Raw genomic sequence first — 14,520 nt, forward strand, 5'->3', positions numbered from 1 at the left:
TTCGTGCCATATGAAGGTCAATAAGATAACCTAAACTATATCACTGTATTGTTATAATTCATTTTTGCATTAAAATTTAAAAAGGTCCGCTTCAAACCGTAACAATTCTACGAAGCCATTCTTTTAACATTTTGGTGCTTTTCCCCTCATATCATTGCCTCATTGGCCATAACTTTGCGTATGCTCCCTCTGGTCTTAAAACTTGTCCCCGAGTTATCATGTGAAATATTACACTTGTCAATGCTACCTCAAGCGAGGTGAATATGAAATGTAAAATTTAACATGTTTAAAGCCCCCTTTCAACCTACTGCTGGATAACAAAAGTCTTGCTTGCTTTCAGCCGGTTTTCCAGAAGAGTTTTTGACAGGAACATTGGAGGCTTGCACGGGGTTTGCATTTTCGTGGACTCAAGAAGCCATATTCAGCACCGGGCTGCTGTGGAATGATCAAACGATGTCTCGCATGGATGAGGTGACTACAGAGAAGCAATGGAACACGCCGAGAGCAGCGTTAACATCATCAGCCATGATCAATCACTGCAATGATGAAGGCCTCCTCAAGCCGTTACCATATCCTCATAGTCCACTGGTTTATTACAATAAGTCTGCAAACATTGAAAACTGTAACCAGGGGGAACGCTACTAAAAAAATAATTTAGCTAAAATGTAAAACCTTCCAAGTGTTCCGAAATGCCATTTTTTTAAAGTTCTAAACTCCAGCGCAGTGCAACCTCAAGGGGTAAAGACAATGCAAGGAGAACGTGGCCACTCGAGTGGTCACGAGCGCGTTGAGAGCAGGTTGACGTGTCGCTAGAATCCCGGAGTTGCTGCTTTGTGTGCGTGACAAAGGCGGCCGAAATCTGTTACGGAGTGAACCAAACTCTGCTGAAATTAGGCACTGCTCAGACAGCCGTGCGCACAATGGGATGTGTAAAAAAAAACAACTGGCATTATTGCCTGTGACCTATATACTCCCACGGATGAAGGCTTGCACATTTTAATGTCACGACCAAACCAAAGGAGTTTTTGCAAAGTGTTTAATTAGAATGCAAAATGGAACGCATCTTGAACAATTGGCCCTCATGACATATTCCTGCAGGATGACAACTTAATTCCGCATCCGATGATGTTCTTGACTTGACAACTAACGCTGGTAAATCGTACCATTTTATTACGACGGAAGATTATTAAACACATCAGGACCGGGCATGGCCGATGCGGTCACCCCGATGCACGAATGACGCATCGAAGATTCGACGGCCACGAATTCCAAAGATCCACCCGCATCGTAAACAGCTGCTGTCTTCACGCCTTTAAAGGAGGGACGGCAAATTGAGCGGCCAACAAATAAAAAAACATTACATCTTTAATCTGCTGCGATGAATCCATATGAAAGAAGATTAAGCACGCGTTGATTCGTTGCGCATTTTTATATCAGCGTTTCAATACAAAAAAATGGACTCCACAAAGGTTGTTCAAAACTGCTTCAATTTTTATTGAGAGTTGAGTTCACTGCAACTGCCATGTCTGATATGAAGAGAGATTGTGAGAAAACAAATTCATGGGGGTCCAAGCACAGTGCAACCTGGTTGTTGAATGCGGACTGACATGGGCCCGTTAACAGGACTGGCATGTGTACATTGCTCACACTCTCAGCAGCAGCAGCAGGAGACTTGGGAATGATAGATAAATAAAAAATGATTATTAGAGGTAAATCAACAGCAAGAAAGAATTAAACTAAAAACATCACGGATCCGTAAAAAAGCCGACAAGTGAAGTCGCACCTGGGCAATAAGCAATGAGTGATGAGAGAACCACCGACCCTTCTTGCACACACAGAGCCAAAGTAACAAAACAAAACAGCCCAGACAACTTCACCGTCAAAATAACGAACTACAAGAATATGGATTAGCTATGCAGAAAAAGAGGCAATTTTTTTTTCAAAATAAAAACACGTTTTTTTAAAATAAACCACCCTTTTGTTAATTCCAACAAGTTTTGTGTTGAAATAAATGTCTACGACTACCAGTAGTTATGTTTGATAAAAATTGTCAATTTACTTGAAAAGAAAAAAACCATAAAAGTGTGGAGGAAATGAAACATTGTCGGGTCCATTTCCACAATTCCACGTTCATGACGTCCGGAAGTGAAAAAGCAAAAACTCCACTGACCTCTTCACTCCTGCCCCACGTGTCATTGAGATTTTTTTTGTCCTGCGTTGCCATAAATTAAAACCACATTGTCCCCCCCCCCCCCCTTATCAGCTGTCGAAACAAATCTGTATATTAAAAAGACTACATTGTATATACCGATATAACCAGGTGTATTACCCACGACAACTGCATTTAAGATCTATTCAACCAGATAATAGTTTTTGTTTTTATCGCGACAGCAATTAACACCGCACAAATCTGAAGAGGTAGATCCAGCATGAAGATGAGCTCTTGTGTAAAGGGGGGACCGTGGGAAAAGTTTCCCCATATTTGGATGCACCTTTTAGATCCCCTCTTCGGAATTCTCTACCGCCACGCGGCGCCTCGTGCGCCGGGAGAAGGGACAAGCGGCCGCTGTGCCACGCGCAGAGGAAGGAGACGGCCGCTCCACATTCCGCACGCGGAGACGACGCACATGGATTGGGCTCTGTGTGTGCAACCAAGGGGGTGTTTGGGGTGGGGGCGCGCGAGGAATTTTTCTGTTTTATGCACACCGTTATTGTTTTCAAGGGAATAACCCTTTTTTTCTCAACGTTCTGCGATCCCATAAAATCGAATTAAGATCGGGCGAATGCACCGCCAATAATTGACGCTTCCAATCCGTCCGGTGCTGTTGTCACCGCCACCGCCGTTCAGCCTTTTCGATGCCTCGACGATTTCGTCCACACCGTTGGTGAACGCAACGCTGCGTTTTAGGTGTTGGGCACTTGAGCGAAGGCAGTGATTCGAAGTCGGTTCAGTTGCAACCGAAACGTGCAAAACGCTTTCGTAGGGCAGGTAATTGTGTGAGCACGATTTCATGTTCAAGTTTGTGTTTCTACACCGTCGTTCACATGCGGACCGTTCAAGTTTCACCTACTCGTTTTTTCTCCGAACACCGAGAAACTCGTGTCGAGTCTAAGAATAACGCGGCACTGTTGTGTATCGTCACGTGATATGACGTCACCTCCTTGGAAGCAAAATTAAACAACCCTGATATACTTGTACTGCCTGCTGGATAAACGTATGGCGACAACAAGGAGCATAAGTCTCGAGTGACGGAGAGAGAACAGCTTCCAAAGGAGGCGGAAATCGGGTTACAATCGATGCGCATTTATAGCCACCCTAACCGACCTGCTCCTGTGCTTTTCACAAACGGAGAACTTTCGCAGTGGCCGACGCCGCGAAACGGTGTCGCGATTGTGCGGAACATTTACATCGAGATCTGAGGGGCGGGTGTAGAGCAACAGATCGCGCCTGGAAACTGGGCGCAGGAGTCAAGTGCGGGGCTATCTGCTGCCCAAGGAATGCGCAACGTGGCCACCGAGAAGGCAGGATGAGCTCCCGGCCAGATCTGTCGTTACGCGCACCTTGGGCGCGGAAGGTTTCACGCTGTCCCACCACCAAGGCCCTAATGTGTCCCCCCTGTCATGTTGTGTGGCTGGAGGCCCCCTCCCACTCCCCCCCCCCACTCCCCCCCCCCCAAGGCACGTGCTGGCATTAAGTCCTGCAGGGACGTATGCGATGCAATCAGGCAAAGGTGTGCACGTATATGCTGCTGGCATAGACACATGTAAAGAAGTACATTCCAACGGATAGTCATAAACTACCTCGAGAAACAAATCCATATGCATATTGGACGAGAAAAAACATGTAGGTTAACCTTGAACGATCCTCACATATGCCTTGAAAACCAAACGGAGGCTAAATAGATGGCAATAATATAGCAAAGTTAATTGCTACTTTTTTTGTCTATCACACGTCAAGAGGTTTTTGCTGCCCTGGGCGAGAACTGTGCAATCTGTGTGTTCTACTGCAGATTTGTATTGCTGTTGTGTGGTCTTAATGGGGGTACATTCAGTATCTGCCGTGGCAGTTTGATCAGAGATAAACCAGATTTTCCTTGAGATAGTGGCGGTGGTGAGATGTGGGGTTGGTGGACCAGGCAGATATGGACGCCGTGGTGGCGATATGTTTACTACCTTTTTCTCCGGGTCTTCCCTCCACATTTATAAACGTGAATTTAGAGTATTTGGCTGCTATACATTTCCACGTGATGAGCCAACTGAGTTCAGCTATCATTTGTGGATGGGTCGCGTCTGACAAAATAACAAAATATATAGCTCAGTGGGCCTTACTTGGTAAAATAAAAAATTAGTTGAATTGTTTGAAAAGATATGCAGCAATAACAGCGACTGTGCGATATTCTGTGGCAGGGCAAGGCTGAGGCAGGAACATTCGAACTGGACACGTCCAATTGTGGATCCTAAAATACGGACCCACTAATTTTTTTGGAGGGGAGCCGAATTGTTTTACTGAAATTAATTTACCAAAGGCTGTTCCAGCGACGGATTGATTGCATTTTTTTTGTTATGGTTACCAATCCACCAGAACAGTGAAATCAAGATGCAAATTTTCACCATCATTATCCATCAAATGTGCATAAAATTCCACCTGCAGATTGGTCCAAGCACATCCAGATTTCCCAGCATGCATAGCAGTTGCACAGCGGCAGGATGGCGCTGGGCAGGACGCGCTGTGCAGCTCTTATCATCGCTGGAATATCAAACATCTTCACTCCCACCAATCTGTGTTCCCTTAAAGGTGATCTGTAAAAAAACGGTATCCCCATAGCATGCTGGGGCTCATCACAAATCATAGTTCATCCGCTCGTGTCGAAGCGACGCGACTACATTAGCACAAAACCATGATTCACCATTACAACACATTTTCTCTCCACGTCAGATGAGACAGTTGGTTTTCTGCTGCAGTTTATACCTGAGGTCATGCAGCAATGTATTTTGCTTAAAGAGAAAACATGCATGTAGAAAATCCACAAATCCTGATTACATTGTGAAATTGATTCAGATACACATCTGTAAAAGCAGCACGACAATTAGCCTGTTAAGGTGAGAGTATTTCTGACAGCTTTAAGGGAACACAGGCACCGTAACATCAGAGATTGGGAAATATTAGTTTCTCAGATCAGGGTGGCATCTTGCACAAAGGAAAGGATGTCCCTGTCGATGACCATCAATTCCGAAATGTAAACACTGCGATCACAATGGAACATTTACGCGTGACAGGGTGCCACCCTGTAAAAGCGAGAGATGTAACTGGACGATCCCCATACACAATCGCAGAAATAAATCGGGTCTCCGAGTTGCACGCAGGGAGGATTTAGTCTGCAGAGTAAGCGCAGCTCGTGCAGAAGAAGAAGAAAAAGAAAACTCCTCGAGATACGTCTGGGTTTCGCGCTCTTACATCTCCTTCATTAGCGGAGCACGAAGCCTTAAAAACTAAACAAACGCACGCACGCAAGCCAGCAACGCAGGCTCCCGGCGCTGAGAAGACCTCCGAACTGACTGCAGGAGAAACAGGCGAACAAACGGAAGATCCTGGTGTCCTACTCATCGGCCTAGCAGCAGTGTCCGACGTTCGTATTCATAGCCGCCCGATACACACATCAAACAACTTCTTACATTGTGATACCTTTTTCTTTTTTGCTTTTGTCACCGCTGTTGTAAAAAGGTCATATCTTTACTACGTTTTGACATAACTGGCATTGCTTTTTGGATGGCGTGTACATAGGCATGGCGTGTAGTCTTCATTATCGTCGTTGCGAAAACGTGTGAAGCCCAAAGGGGGGTGTGTGGTGGTGGTGGTGTCGTTACCTCAGTAGAAATGAGGCTCGACATTTCTGAAGCGTCACTTAAACGTTTTTCTTTTTTATCACAAACGCCCAGCTGTCGGTTCGGGAGTGGGAAAATGTACATCTCGGCAAAAAAACCAAACGGTAGTTTATCTCCCAAACCGACGGCCCCACAACCACATTTTACCCTTTTTTTTATTAAAAAAATAAAATGCTCAAGGCTTTCAATTTATAAAGCATACAAAACCATCCCAAAGGAACAAAAGGAACTCTGAGGTACTTAATGCCTGAGGTAGTTCTGTTAAAAAAAAGCACATGTGTCCGTGCCTTGGCCAGCACATTCATTGCTCCTCAGTTTGGGCTCACTTGTAGTGTCCCACTGCGTCTTATAAAAATAGTAAAGACCTAATAAAATGATTCCCATTGCCTAAGCAAGGACTTATGCCGTTGGTTTTAAATAGCCGGTTGTAAACACTAAGCAATGCCTGTTCAAAAAAAAAAGCCAAATTTTTTTAACAAAAAAATTTCTAAATGGGAGGGGGTGGGGGGAAGAGAAAAACAATACTTTGGTTACAGGGAAAGGGGAGGAAACAGGACCAGGCAAGAAATACAATCCTCCATAAAAGGCAGGTGATAAAACATAGTCCACATTTCATCGTCGTTGGTTTAAGACAATTGGTGGGAAGCAATTTTTTTCTTCTAAAATTGACGTTACAATACAAAACAACTGAAAACTTGATACGGATTTCTGCCTTTAACACTGGTGCTTAGCAGTTCCTCTCCCTGCTTGGGTGCCTAGCCCTCTCCCCATCCCTGTGGTGTCTGCTGGTGGACTGCCCAGGAGGTCGGGCGTGGTGAGGTGGGTGGGGTGTGGTGGGGCTACTTCTGCCGGGACTGTCCCGGAAGGTCGGCCGGAGGTGGCTGCCGCTGCTGCTGCTGCCGATACTGCTGCAGGATCTCACGGATCTTCCTCTGCGCCGTCTTGGGGGAGAAACGACAGCGGGTCGGGGAATGGAAGAACTTTGGTTAGAACAAGGGTGGACGGAAGCTGTGCGGCGATGTGGGTGCACGAAGCAAACGCTTGGGGAATGGTCATGGAGGAATGAAATCGCGTGCCTGGAAGCACACAGGCTGTGTGGCAGTTGCTACTGGTAAGGTAATATAAAGGGGGAAATGAAGCATGTGGATCGAATTTGTGTGGAATTACATGGAAGACATGGGCATAAATGTACAGCGCGGGTAGAAGCTCATTAACGCTTTTGGCAGAATCAACCTCGAAGCGGATTCAATTATGTAAAACCTCTCAAGGCAGACAAATTGGGGGAAAAAAGCTCTTCTGGTTATGTGGGATGTCTGACATACTGCAAGTAATTAAAGAATTAATTACTATAAAAGTTAAATTACATTCACGTGTAATTACCGTCTAACATTTAATCAACACGTAAAAATGTATCAAATATTTACAATTTAATAACGCTTAGAAACGGGTCCCTGCACAGTTTAACCCCCGAGTCACTTGCCATCGCTGCGTAAGAAAGCGGTGAGACGCCGTGGTCAGTAGATGTGGAAGTCTGAAGAGGTTTTCTGCCGGCCTTGAAGAACTTGACTTCGCTTGTTTTGTTAAATGTGTAAGAACAATGCAGCCCTGGCGAGAGCAAGCGGAGGACCCAGGCATCGTAGGCCACGGGGTCGCCGAATTCCATGAAACAGGTAAGTCTACGGGTTGTAGAAATGCTGCAGTGTTGCGATTTGTCCACATGAATCGTGTTGCAACCAAATTAGAAAATACATTGAGATCCTTGGCCAATTCCTTAGTGATTATTTTACATGTGGGTGGGGGGTGGGGGGGGAATTGTAGTACCTGGATAACAACTCATTTAATCGAGTAACAAGGCTGCGAGATCTATAACATGGTCCCGCAATCTCTCTTGCCATACTGCAGTCATCATCTGGTCACCTCAATGTCACCTCGTGGTCACCTCTCAGCCACTTTCATAGCCACCTTCACAGCCACCTCACAGCCACCTTCATAGCCGTGCAGGGGTGGTGGGTGGCCCCAACACACGACATCTTGGCGATCCACCAATGCAACCTCCAGTGCCGACGGATAAGGGGCGTGCCCCAGCGCGCCAGACTAAGTGCGGCTGAAAAGGTGAGCACCACACACAGCGGCAGCTGTACCTGACTGGCGAAGAAATGCCCGATGATTTTGACGACAACTTGGTCGTCATCGTCAGGCGCCTGGTCCCGCGGCACGACCACCTCGGCACTCGTCAGGTTCTGCAGCTCGTTGACCTGGACGAGACGAGATGGGACGGGACGGGGGGTTAGGGGTGCAGGGGGATGACCGATACCGTTTTCAAACTGATACTCTTAGTTCTTTCAGTAAAGTCACGTAGGTAAAAAATGAAATTAAAATTTATAAAAAATAAAATAAAAATCACGACGTTTCGGAGGCAACACAAGTCTCCGTCATCACAGTCCCACCTGATGACGGAGACTTGTGTTGCCTCCGAGACTTGGGTTGCCTCCGAAACGTCGTGATTTTAATTTTATTTTTATTAATTTTAATTTTATTTTTTACCTACGTGACTTTATCGAAAGAACTAAGAGTATGAATCCTTGCAGTCACGAAAGCATCAAATCTGGAATTTCACACTGATCTCTATTCTTGCGCATGTATGTTGAATTTAATTCGCACCGTACGTAGCCAACCGTGCTAATCAACGGTGTGGGGAAAGACAACAAACTGGTGAGTTGAGTGCTTTGTCACAAGCACCGCCTGGCTGGATGACATAAAGTCGGCTCATGTGCTGTGTATATGTGCCAGAGGTGCCATCATAGTGTTAGTTTATTAGAGGGCATTACATTCAGTTGTTTTTCTGGCCACGGCTAATGATGGCAATATGGTTCAGGAGCTAAACGTCGAGTTCTGTTGCTGGCCAAGTCAAGAGGGCTTCAGGAGAGAGAGTTGCTGCAGTCTTTGCTGTTCCTCCTCTGTTGAAGGAGCTGCAGTGGTTTACCGCATGGTCCGTAGTTTAGGTTGTATGGCCACAATTGCACTTCTGTGACGTGCCTTTAAATTTCCCATTCACGAAGGAGCTGTGCGCATCAGCGTGTTGATGTTCTGATGCAGATGATGATCACACCGGTTTATTTTCACCGATATCAGATGAGTCCAATGGGCAGCGAAAGTGGTATCCAAAAACTGGGGACATTCTAAATAAAAATGACCTTGTACACGCAAAGTGATTATGACCGCAATTCCATATGTCAACTGGCCCAAACACTGCGCTTTGAAATAAATTGTATTTAAATTTTGGTGTGGAGGCAGCCTTATCAGTTGGTGTGGTGGGCTTGCCATGAGGACAGTTTGAATGGAACAAATGACGATTCAATTCCTAGAGCCTTCTGAAAAAGTTTCAGAGCAAATTTCCCCAAGGACAGTCACCTACAAATGTGTACGAAAGAACATTTACAACGAGAGCTCAATATTCCAAATCAGTCTCCAAGTAAATTGTAAAAATTAATCTTTTCTCCCATTACGAGTTGACTGAAAGTTGCAGGGTGGGTGACCCGTTGACCGCTGAATCTTGGAAAGCGCAAGCGGTTTGCGCAAATTTGATGTAGAGAGTCGTAGCGCTGCTGTTTTTAAAGACATTGTATTCGCCGCAGAGAACTGCAGCGACACGACCACTCTATTACAGCTGGTGACAAACCGTGCCACACGCCCTCCCGCATGGCCTTGTGGGAGTCTCGGTAGCGATGGAGTATTTTTTTCCCCTTTGCGGTTCCCTTTTGATGATGTTCACGTACATCGTCGGAGCGGAATGGGAAGAAAAACCGACAACGTACAGGCAACTGTGCCGAGGCAACACTTATACACACATTTCCATCCAAAGAGATATCAATTGACTCTCATGTGCGTATTAAGATAATTAACAAACGAATTAGTAGACAAATGCAAAACACACAAAGACAAAATGCCTCAAAACAGTTAACACTATTGTATCATGTGTTCGTACGGACATCAAAGGTTAATAGAATAACGCCTGGCTTGTTTGCAGTGAGAAAAGGTTGCAAGGACGAAAAGATGCAGGACACACTACAGAACCATGATGAACCGGAACAACGCGATAAAAAAAAAAACAGTGCATCACAACCTTAACAATGTTATTATAATTTTGACTTAAAACTTTCGTGACTGCAGAGATTAATATTCTATGATTATTTCGGTAAAGTCACGTAGATAGAAAAAATAACAATACAGTAATACAAATTAAAATAGAGGGAATAAAAAATAATACAAGTATTAACAATAAAATAATACAATTTTAAATAAAGTGAATAAAAATAATACAAATATTAACAATAAAATAATAAAAATTAAAATAAAGTTAATAAAAATAATACACATATTAACAATAACATAATAAAAATTTAAATAAAGCGAAAAAAGTAATAAAAATATTAACATTAATATTAAAAAGTGAATAAAAATGATAGAAAAAATTTGGATTCACTTTATTTTCATTTTTATTATTTTATTGTTATAATTTTTTTATCTACGTGACTTTATCGAAAGAACCATTGAATATGAAAATGTTATTATAGCATGCAAAAGTGCTTGTGAGAACAATCCTGAAATAACAGAGCATTACGACTACAAGAATGTGTTCCACGTGTTAAGTGGAAGTGCTTGTCTTCTCAACATCACATTGTATTATCTTTTCATAAAAGCAGCCAAAGTGATGAAATTCTGAGAGAAAAAAATCCACACGTGGCTAGTGAACCTCAGCCACACTACAGGACTGGTTTTTATATATAGTTATTAGATACTGGCGTACATTTGATGTGTGTGCCTATGTGTTTGTCTCTCTCTGCTTGTGTGTCCTGTCCGTGTATCTTCGGTTCTGTGTTTAATCTTTCTCTTACTGGTAGGAACCTCCTGGTTGCACCAGCCCACGGGGGATTATTGTGTCCGTCCGTCATGCAGGGAGGGGCTGGGTGGGGAGGGAGGGGCTGGGTGGGGAGGGGATGGTGGGGCTGGGTCGGGGAGGGGAGGGTGGGGAGGGGCTGGGTGGGGAGGGTGGGGAGGGGCTGGGTGGGAAGGGTGGAGAGGGGCTGGGTGGGGAGGGTGGGGAGGGGCTGGGTGGGGAGGGGTTGGTCACCCCGTGGTGCCCTTATAACACTCAACGTTGAACCTACTCACGCCGGCTTGTGCCCGCCCTCACAGTCGACCATATTTGCGGAATACACCACGCCGCCGTTGACCCTGGCCATTGACCGAGCAACCCAATGTTCCTACGAGCTCCCTCCGCAGGAATGTGTTAAATTTAGCAATCTTTGGAAGAACGTAATCAACCAGGTAGGGTGTTGACTGTTATGTTAGCCGACTCTCTGTGTTGTATTGCATTATATTTCTAAGTTAACTAGATTTTGTTTTCTCTTTCGTTTGTACCTGATGATGATTGCTTGTGTTGCAATCGAAACGTCGTATGCTAGTATTTAATTTATTATTTTCTCTTTCTATGTGACTTTACCGAAAGAACCAAAGAGTAATTCCTGCAGTCACGAAAGCGCTAAATCAAGTATGAATATATGCATTAGACGTATAAGTTTTAGTTTTTTTGTGAATATTTATTGGTACTTTCTTTCTGTTTTCAGAATTAACTCCATTTTCTGATATGGTGACAAGACAAGTCCACCCATTCACCCAACTTCACACCAATTTGATTTTTATCTCTGGAGTTTTTTTAAAAGTAAAGTCTACACTAGCAAACCAAGGGATCATTAAGTACTTAAACATAATATTGTTGATGCTGTGTCATCATCCATCTCTACAGCTGTGTTGGAAAATGTTTTCTCGGAGGCTGAATGCTGAATTATATTGATTAGATATTCGAGAAAATCGAATCAATGCCATAACAAAAACTTATAAGTCTATCACATGTATTCATATACATGTTACGTCAATATCTCGAAGAACAATAAAACCATTCAACGTTTTTTTTTGGTCTACAGTAAAACCTTGCATTGGGAACATAATTCGTTCCGGAAACGTGTTTGTAATCCAAAGCACTCGTATATCAGTTGTGATCACGTGACACTCGGCAGACAAAGCGTACACACGTGCTACTCGTATTGCAAGACCTCGCTCGTTCATCAAATTCATATTTATTTTTAAAAAATTGCTCGTCTTGCAAAACACTCGCAATCCAAGGTTTTACTGTATTCATTTTTGGACACCCTGTATCTATTCATGTGCGAGTGCGTCAGCATGACCGGTGCGGCCTGTTCAGCGGCGTTGCAATCGTACCGTTCGCCCTCCCTTGCCGATGACCCTGCCGGCAGCGGCCGATGGGACCTTGATGTGTGCCTCCAGCTTCACTTCTTCCTTGGGGTTGTAGAAATTCTCTTCTTTTAATTTCCCATAAATTCTGCCCTGGGCCTGGAGACGCACACAGCCAACAACGAGCGCACGGGTGACACGCCGTACAGGATGCCGCGAAGCTTGCCATATCCTTCGTCACATTTTTGCACAGCGATGCGGAGATTGGAGTTCGACTGTTACCCAGAGATCAGTGGTGTAATTAGCACAAACCACCGTTTTGAACGTTGGGTGGGTGTTGGCTTTAGAGCGGTGGATCAAAATGCGATTAACTCTGATCCTGAACCCCACAATCAGTGCCCACACAATGTCCTCCCCTCACCTAATGACACGGTAACAATTACAAGCAATAGCCTTGTGTATAATTATAATACATGGAGCAGGTGATTGCTATTGCAACGTACCATGAATGTAATTATCTCTCGAGTTCTTGGTGTTATGGTGAAAAACGCACATTAAATATGAAAAAAACTTTATTATATTTAGTAAACAATTAACTTTTTTTGTTATCATTTCAATGCCGAAGTAATGGGCATGTCCACCAGGGGTTACTCTCACCTTGAACTGTGCTTCAGCAGGGCCAGTAATGGTGACCATTCTCTCCTTGGCGTCAGGCGTTTCAGGAGGCGCAATCTGCGAGAAGACGGGGGTCACACACGGCGCAAGTCGCAACAGCGCAGCCCGGCGCGCATCTTTCGTGACGGAGAAGCGTCCATTGGGCAAGAATCATGAAGGAGCAGAAACAAACTTTCCTGCGTGCCAGATACCGCCAAAGTACATGGCTCAGCATCAATACCATTCACACATTAATTCTAGATTTGAAGCTTTCGTGACTGCAAGGATTCATACTCTTAGGTTTTTCGGTAAAGTCACGTAGGTAAAAAATACAATTAAAATTAATAAAAGTATTAATAGAAATGAAAAATAATAATAAATTTTATATTTTTTTTTATTAATACTAAAATAAAATAACCATTTATTTTATTTTATTTCTATTAATACTTTTATTAATTTTAATTTTATTTTTTACCTACGTGACTCTACCGAAAAAACCTAAGAGTATGAGTACCATTCACACAACTGGGTGGTGGCACGGCCCAGCGGCGGGGCGTTTTCGCCGCTCGACGCGGAGGTTCGCCGCTCGGGGACTCCAGCGGCCGGTCTGGTCAACGCTGCAGCGTGCGTACTGAGCATGAAGCACGCACCCCCTAGCCTGCTTCACAGCGGACGTTCAAGCGTCCCGTGATGTCATTCGCAACAGGGGGCCGTTGTGTGCCAAATCTCATGGTTCAAGTTTGCCCAATTTCTTTTCACACGCTTTTATTTAACTCACTCTGTCTGTTCTATCCTCACCTCTGTCTGTTGTCGTATCCTCAAATCTTGTAACTCAATTTTAACCCACTTCCCAATGTGGTATCGACTGCAGACTTGGTATACGTATGTCATACTGATGACAATACTATATTCTATCATTAAAAATAACATATATATATTTTTTAAGCAATCTTTTTTGTATCTTATGTTTCGCCTTGGGTCTAATTGTCCACGCTCAACTCACGTTGGCTGTAAATCACAACGGCCCCTTACGTTATGGCAAGCTTCGGGGCCACTTCTTGGAGTCGTGGAGTTCTGCCATTACTCGTATGGTACATTTCATTAAAGCGTGTTTAAAAAAAAGTATTTTCAAATATTACTTATTTTTTAAATGACACCGCAAAGAACTCAATTGGAATCTGCAGGGCAACCGTCGCTCCCCCCGACTGCGAAAACTTGGCAGGACCCATATACCTGTTAACCCCTTATCAGTGCCCTACCTTATTACAGACAAATTCAGACCGTACTGGTCACCCCGTGCCCTTATACATCTCAACATCCTACAAGTCCCATCGCAACAAGGGAGAAACACAAAGACAATCACAACTACTCACCACTAGTACACTCACCACTACAGACCTGTCTACCCCTTATCAGTGCCCTACCTTATTACAGACAAATTCAGCCTGTGTAGGCTACATGGAAAGATCTTTGTCTTTGTCATCTACCTTACTCTTGCATGTGCCCTCATATGTAATGTACATAAAATCACCCACATCAAACTCCACTGACCTCTGCTACTTGTTAAAAGCATGAAGTAAACATGATTAAATACTTTAAACGTTTTAGCTGGGGCCTAAAACCAACACAAAACATTTCTAGAACAAACTGTATTTACCGATTTTTTTACAATTGTTTACAAATAAAATAAATATTTAAAAGTTTAATTGTTTAACGTTTTCATATTGAGCC

General features: G+C 43.9%; 1 protein-coding gene across 2 annotated transcripts in view; it reads right to left on the reverse strand.

Moving 5' to 3' along the window:
* Window positions 1-1,451: 1,451 nt before the first annotated feature.
* The window catches only part of LOC133345868 (insulin-like growth factor 2 mRNA-binding protein 3-B), a 100,722-nt gene continuing 87,653 nt past the window's right edge, over window positions 1,452-14,520 (reverse strand). For both annotated transcript variants that reach the window (XM_061556919.1, XM_061556920.1), the window contains 4 exons: window positions 12,793-12,867; window positions 12,163-12,294; window positions 8,025-8,138; window positions 1,452-6,824 (listed from right to left, as the gene is read on the reverse strand). In XM_061556919.1, coding sequence (XP_061412903.1) covers window positions 6,723-6,824; window positions 8,025-8,138; window positions 12,163-12,294; window positions 12,793-12,867 — 423 coding nt within the window. In that variant the 3' untranslated portion in view covers window positions 1,452-6,722. The remainder of the gene's footprint in view (window positions 6,825-8,024; window positions 8,139-12,162; window positions 12,295-12,792; window positions 12,868-14,520) is intronic.

This window comes from Lethenteron reissneri, chromosome 23, assembly GCF_015708825.2.
Source record: "Lethenteron reissneri isolate LAM-NWPU_2019-01 chromosome 23, ASM1570882v1, whole genome shotgun sequence".
Lineage (NCBI taxonomy): Eukaryota > Metazoa > Chordata > Hyperoartia > Petromyzontiformes > Petromyzontidae > Lethenteron > Lethenteron reissneri.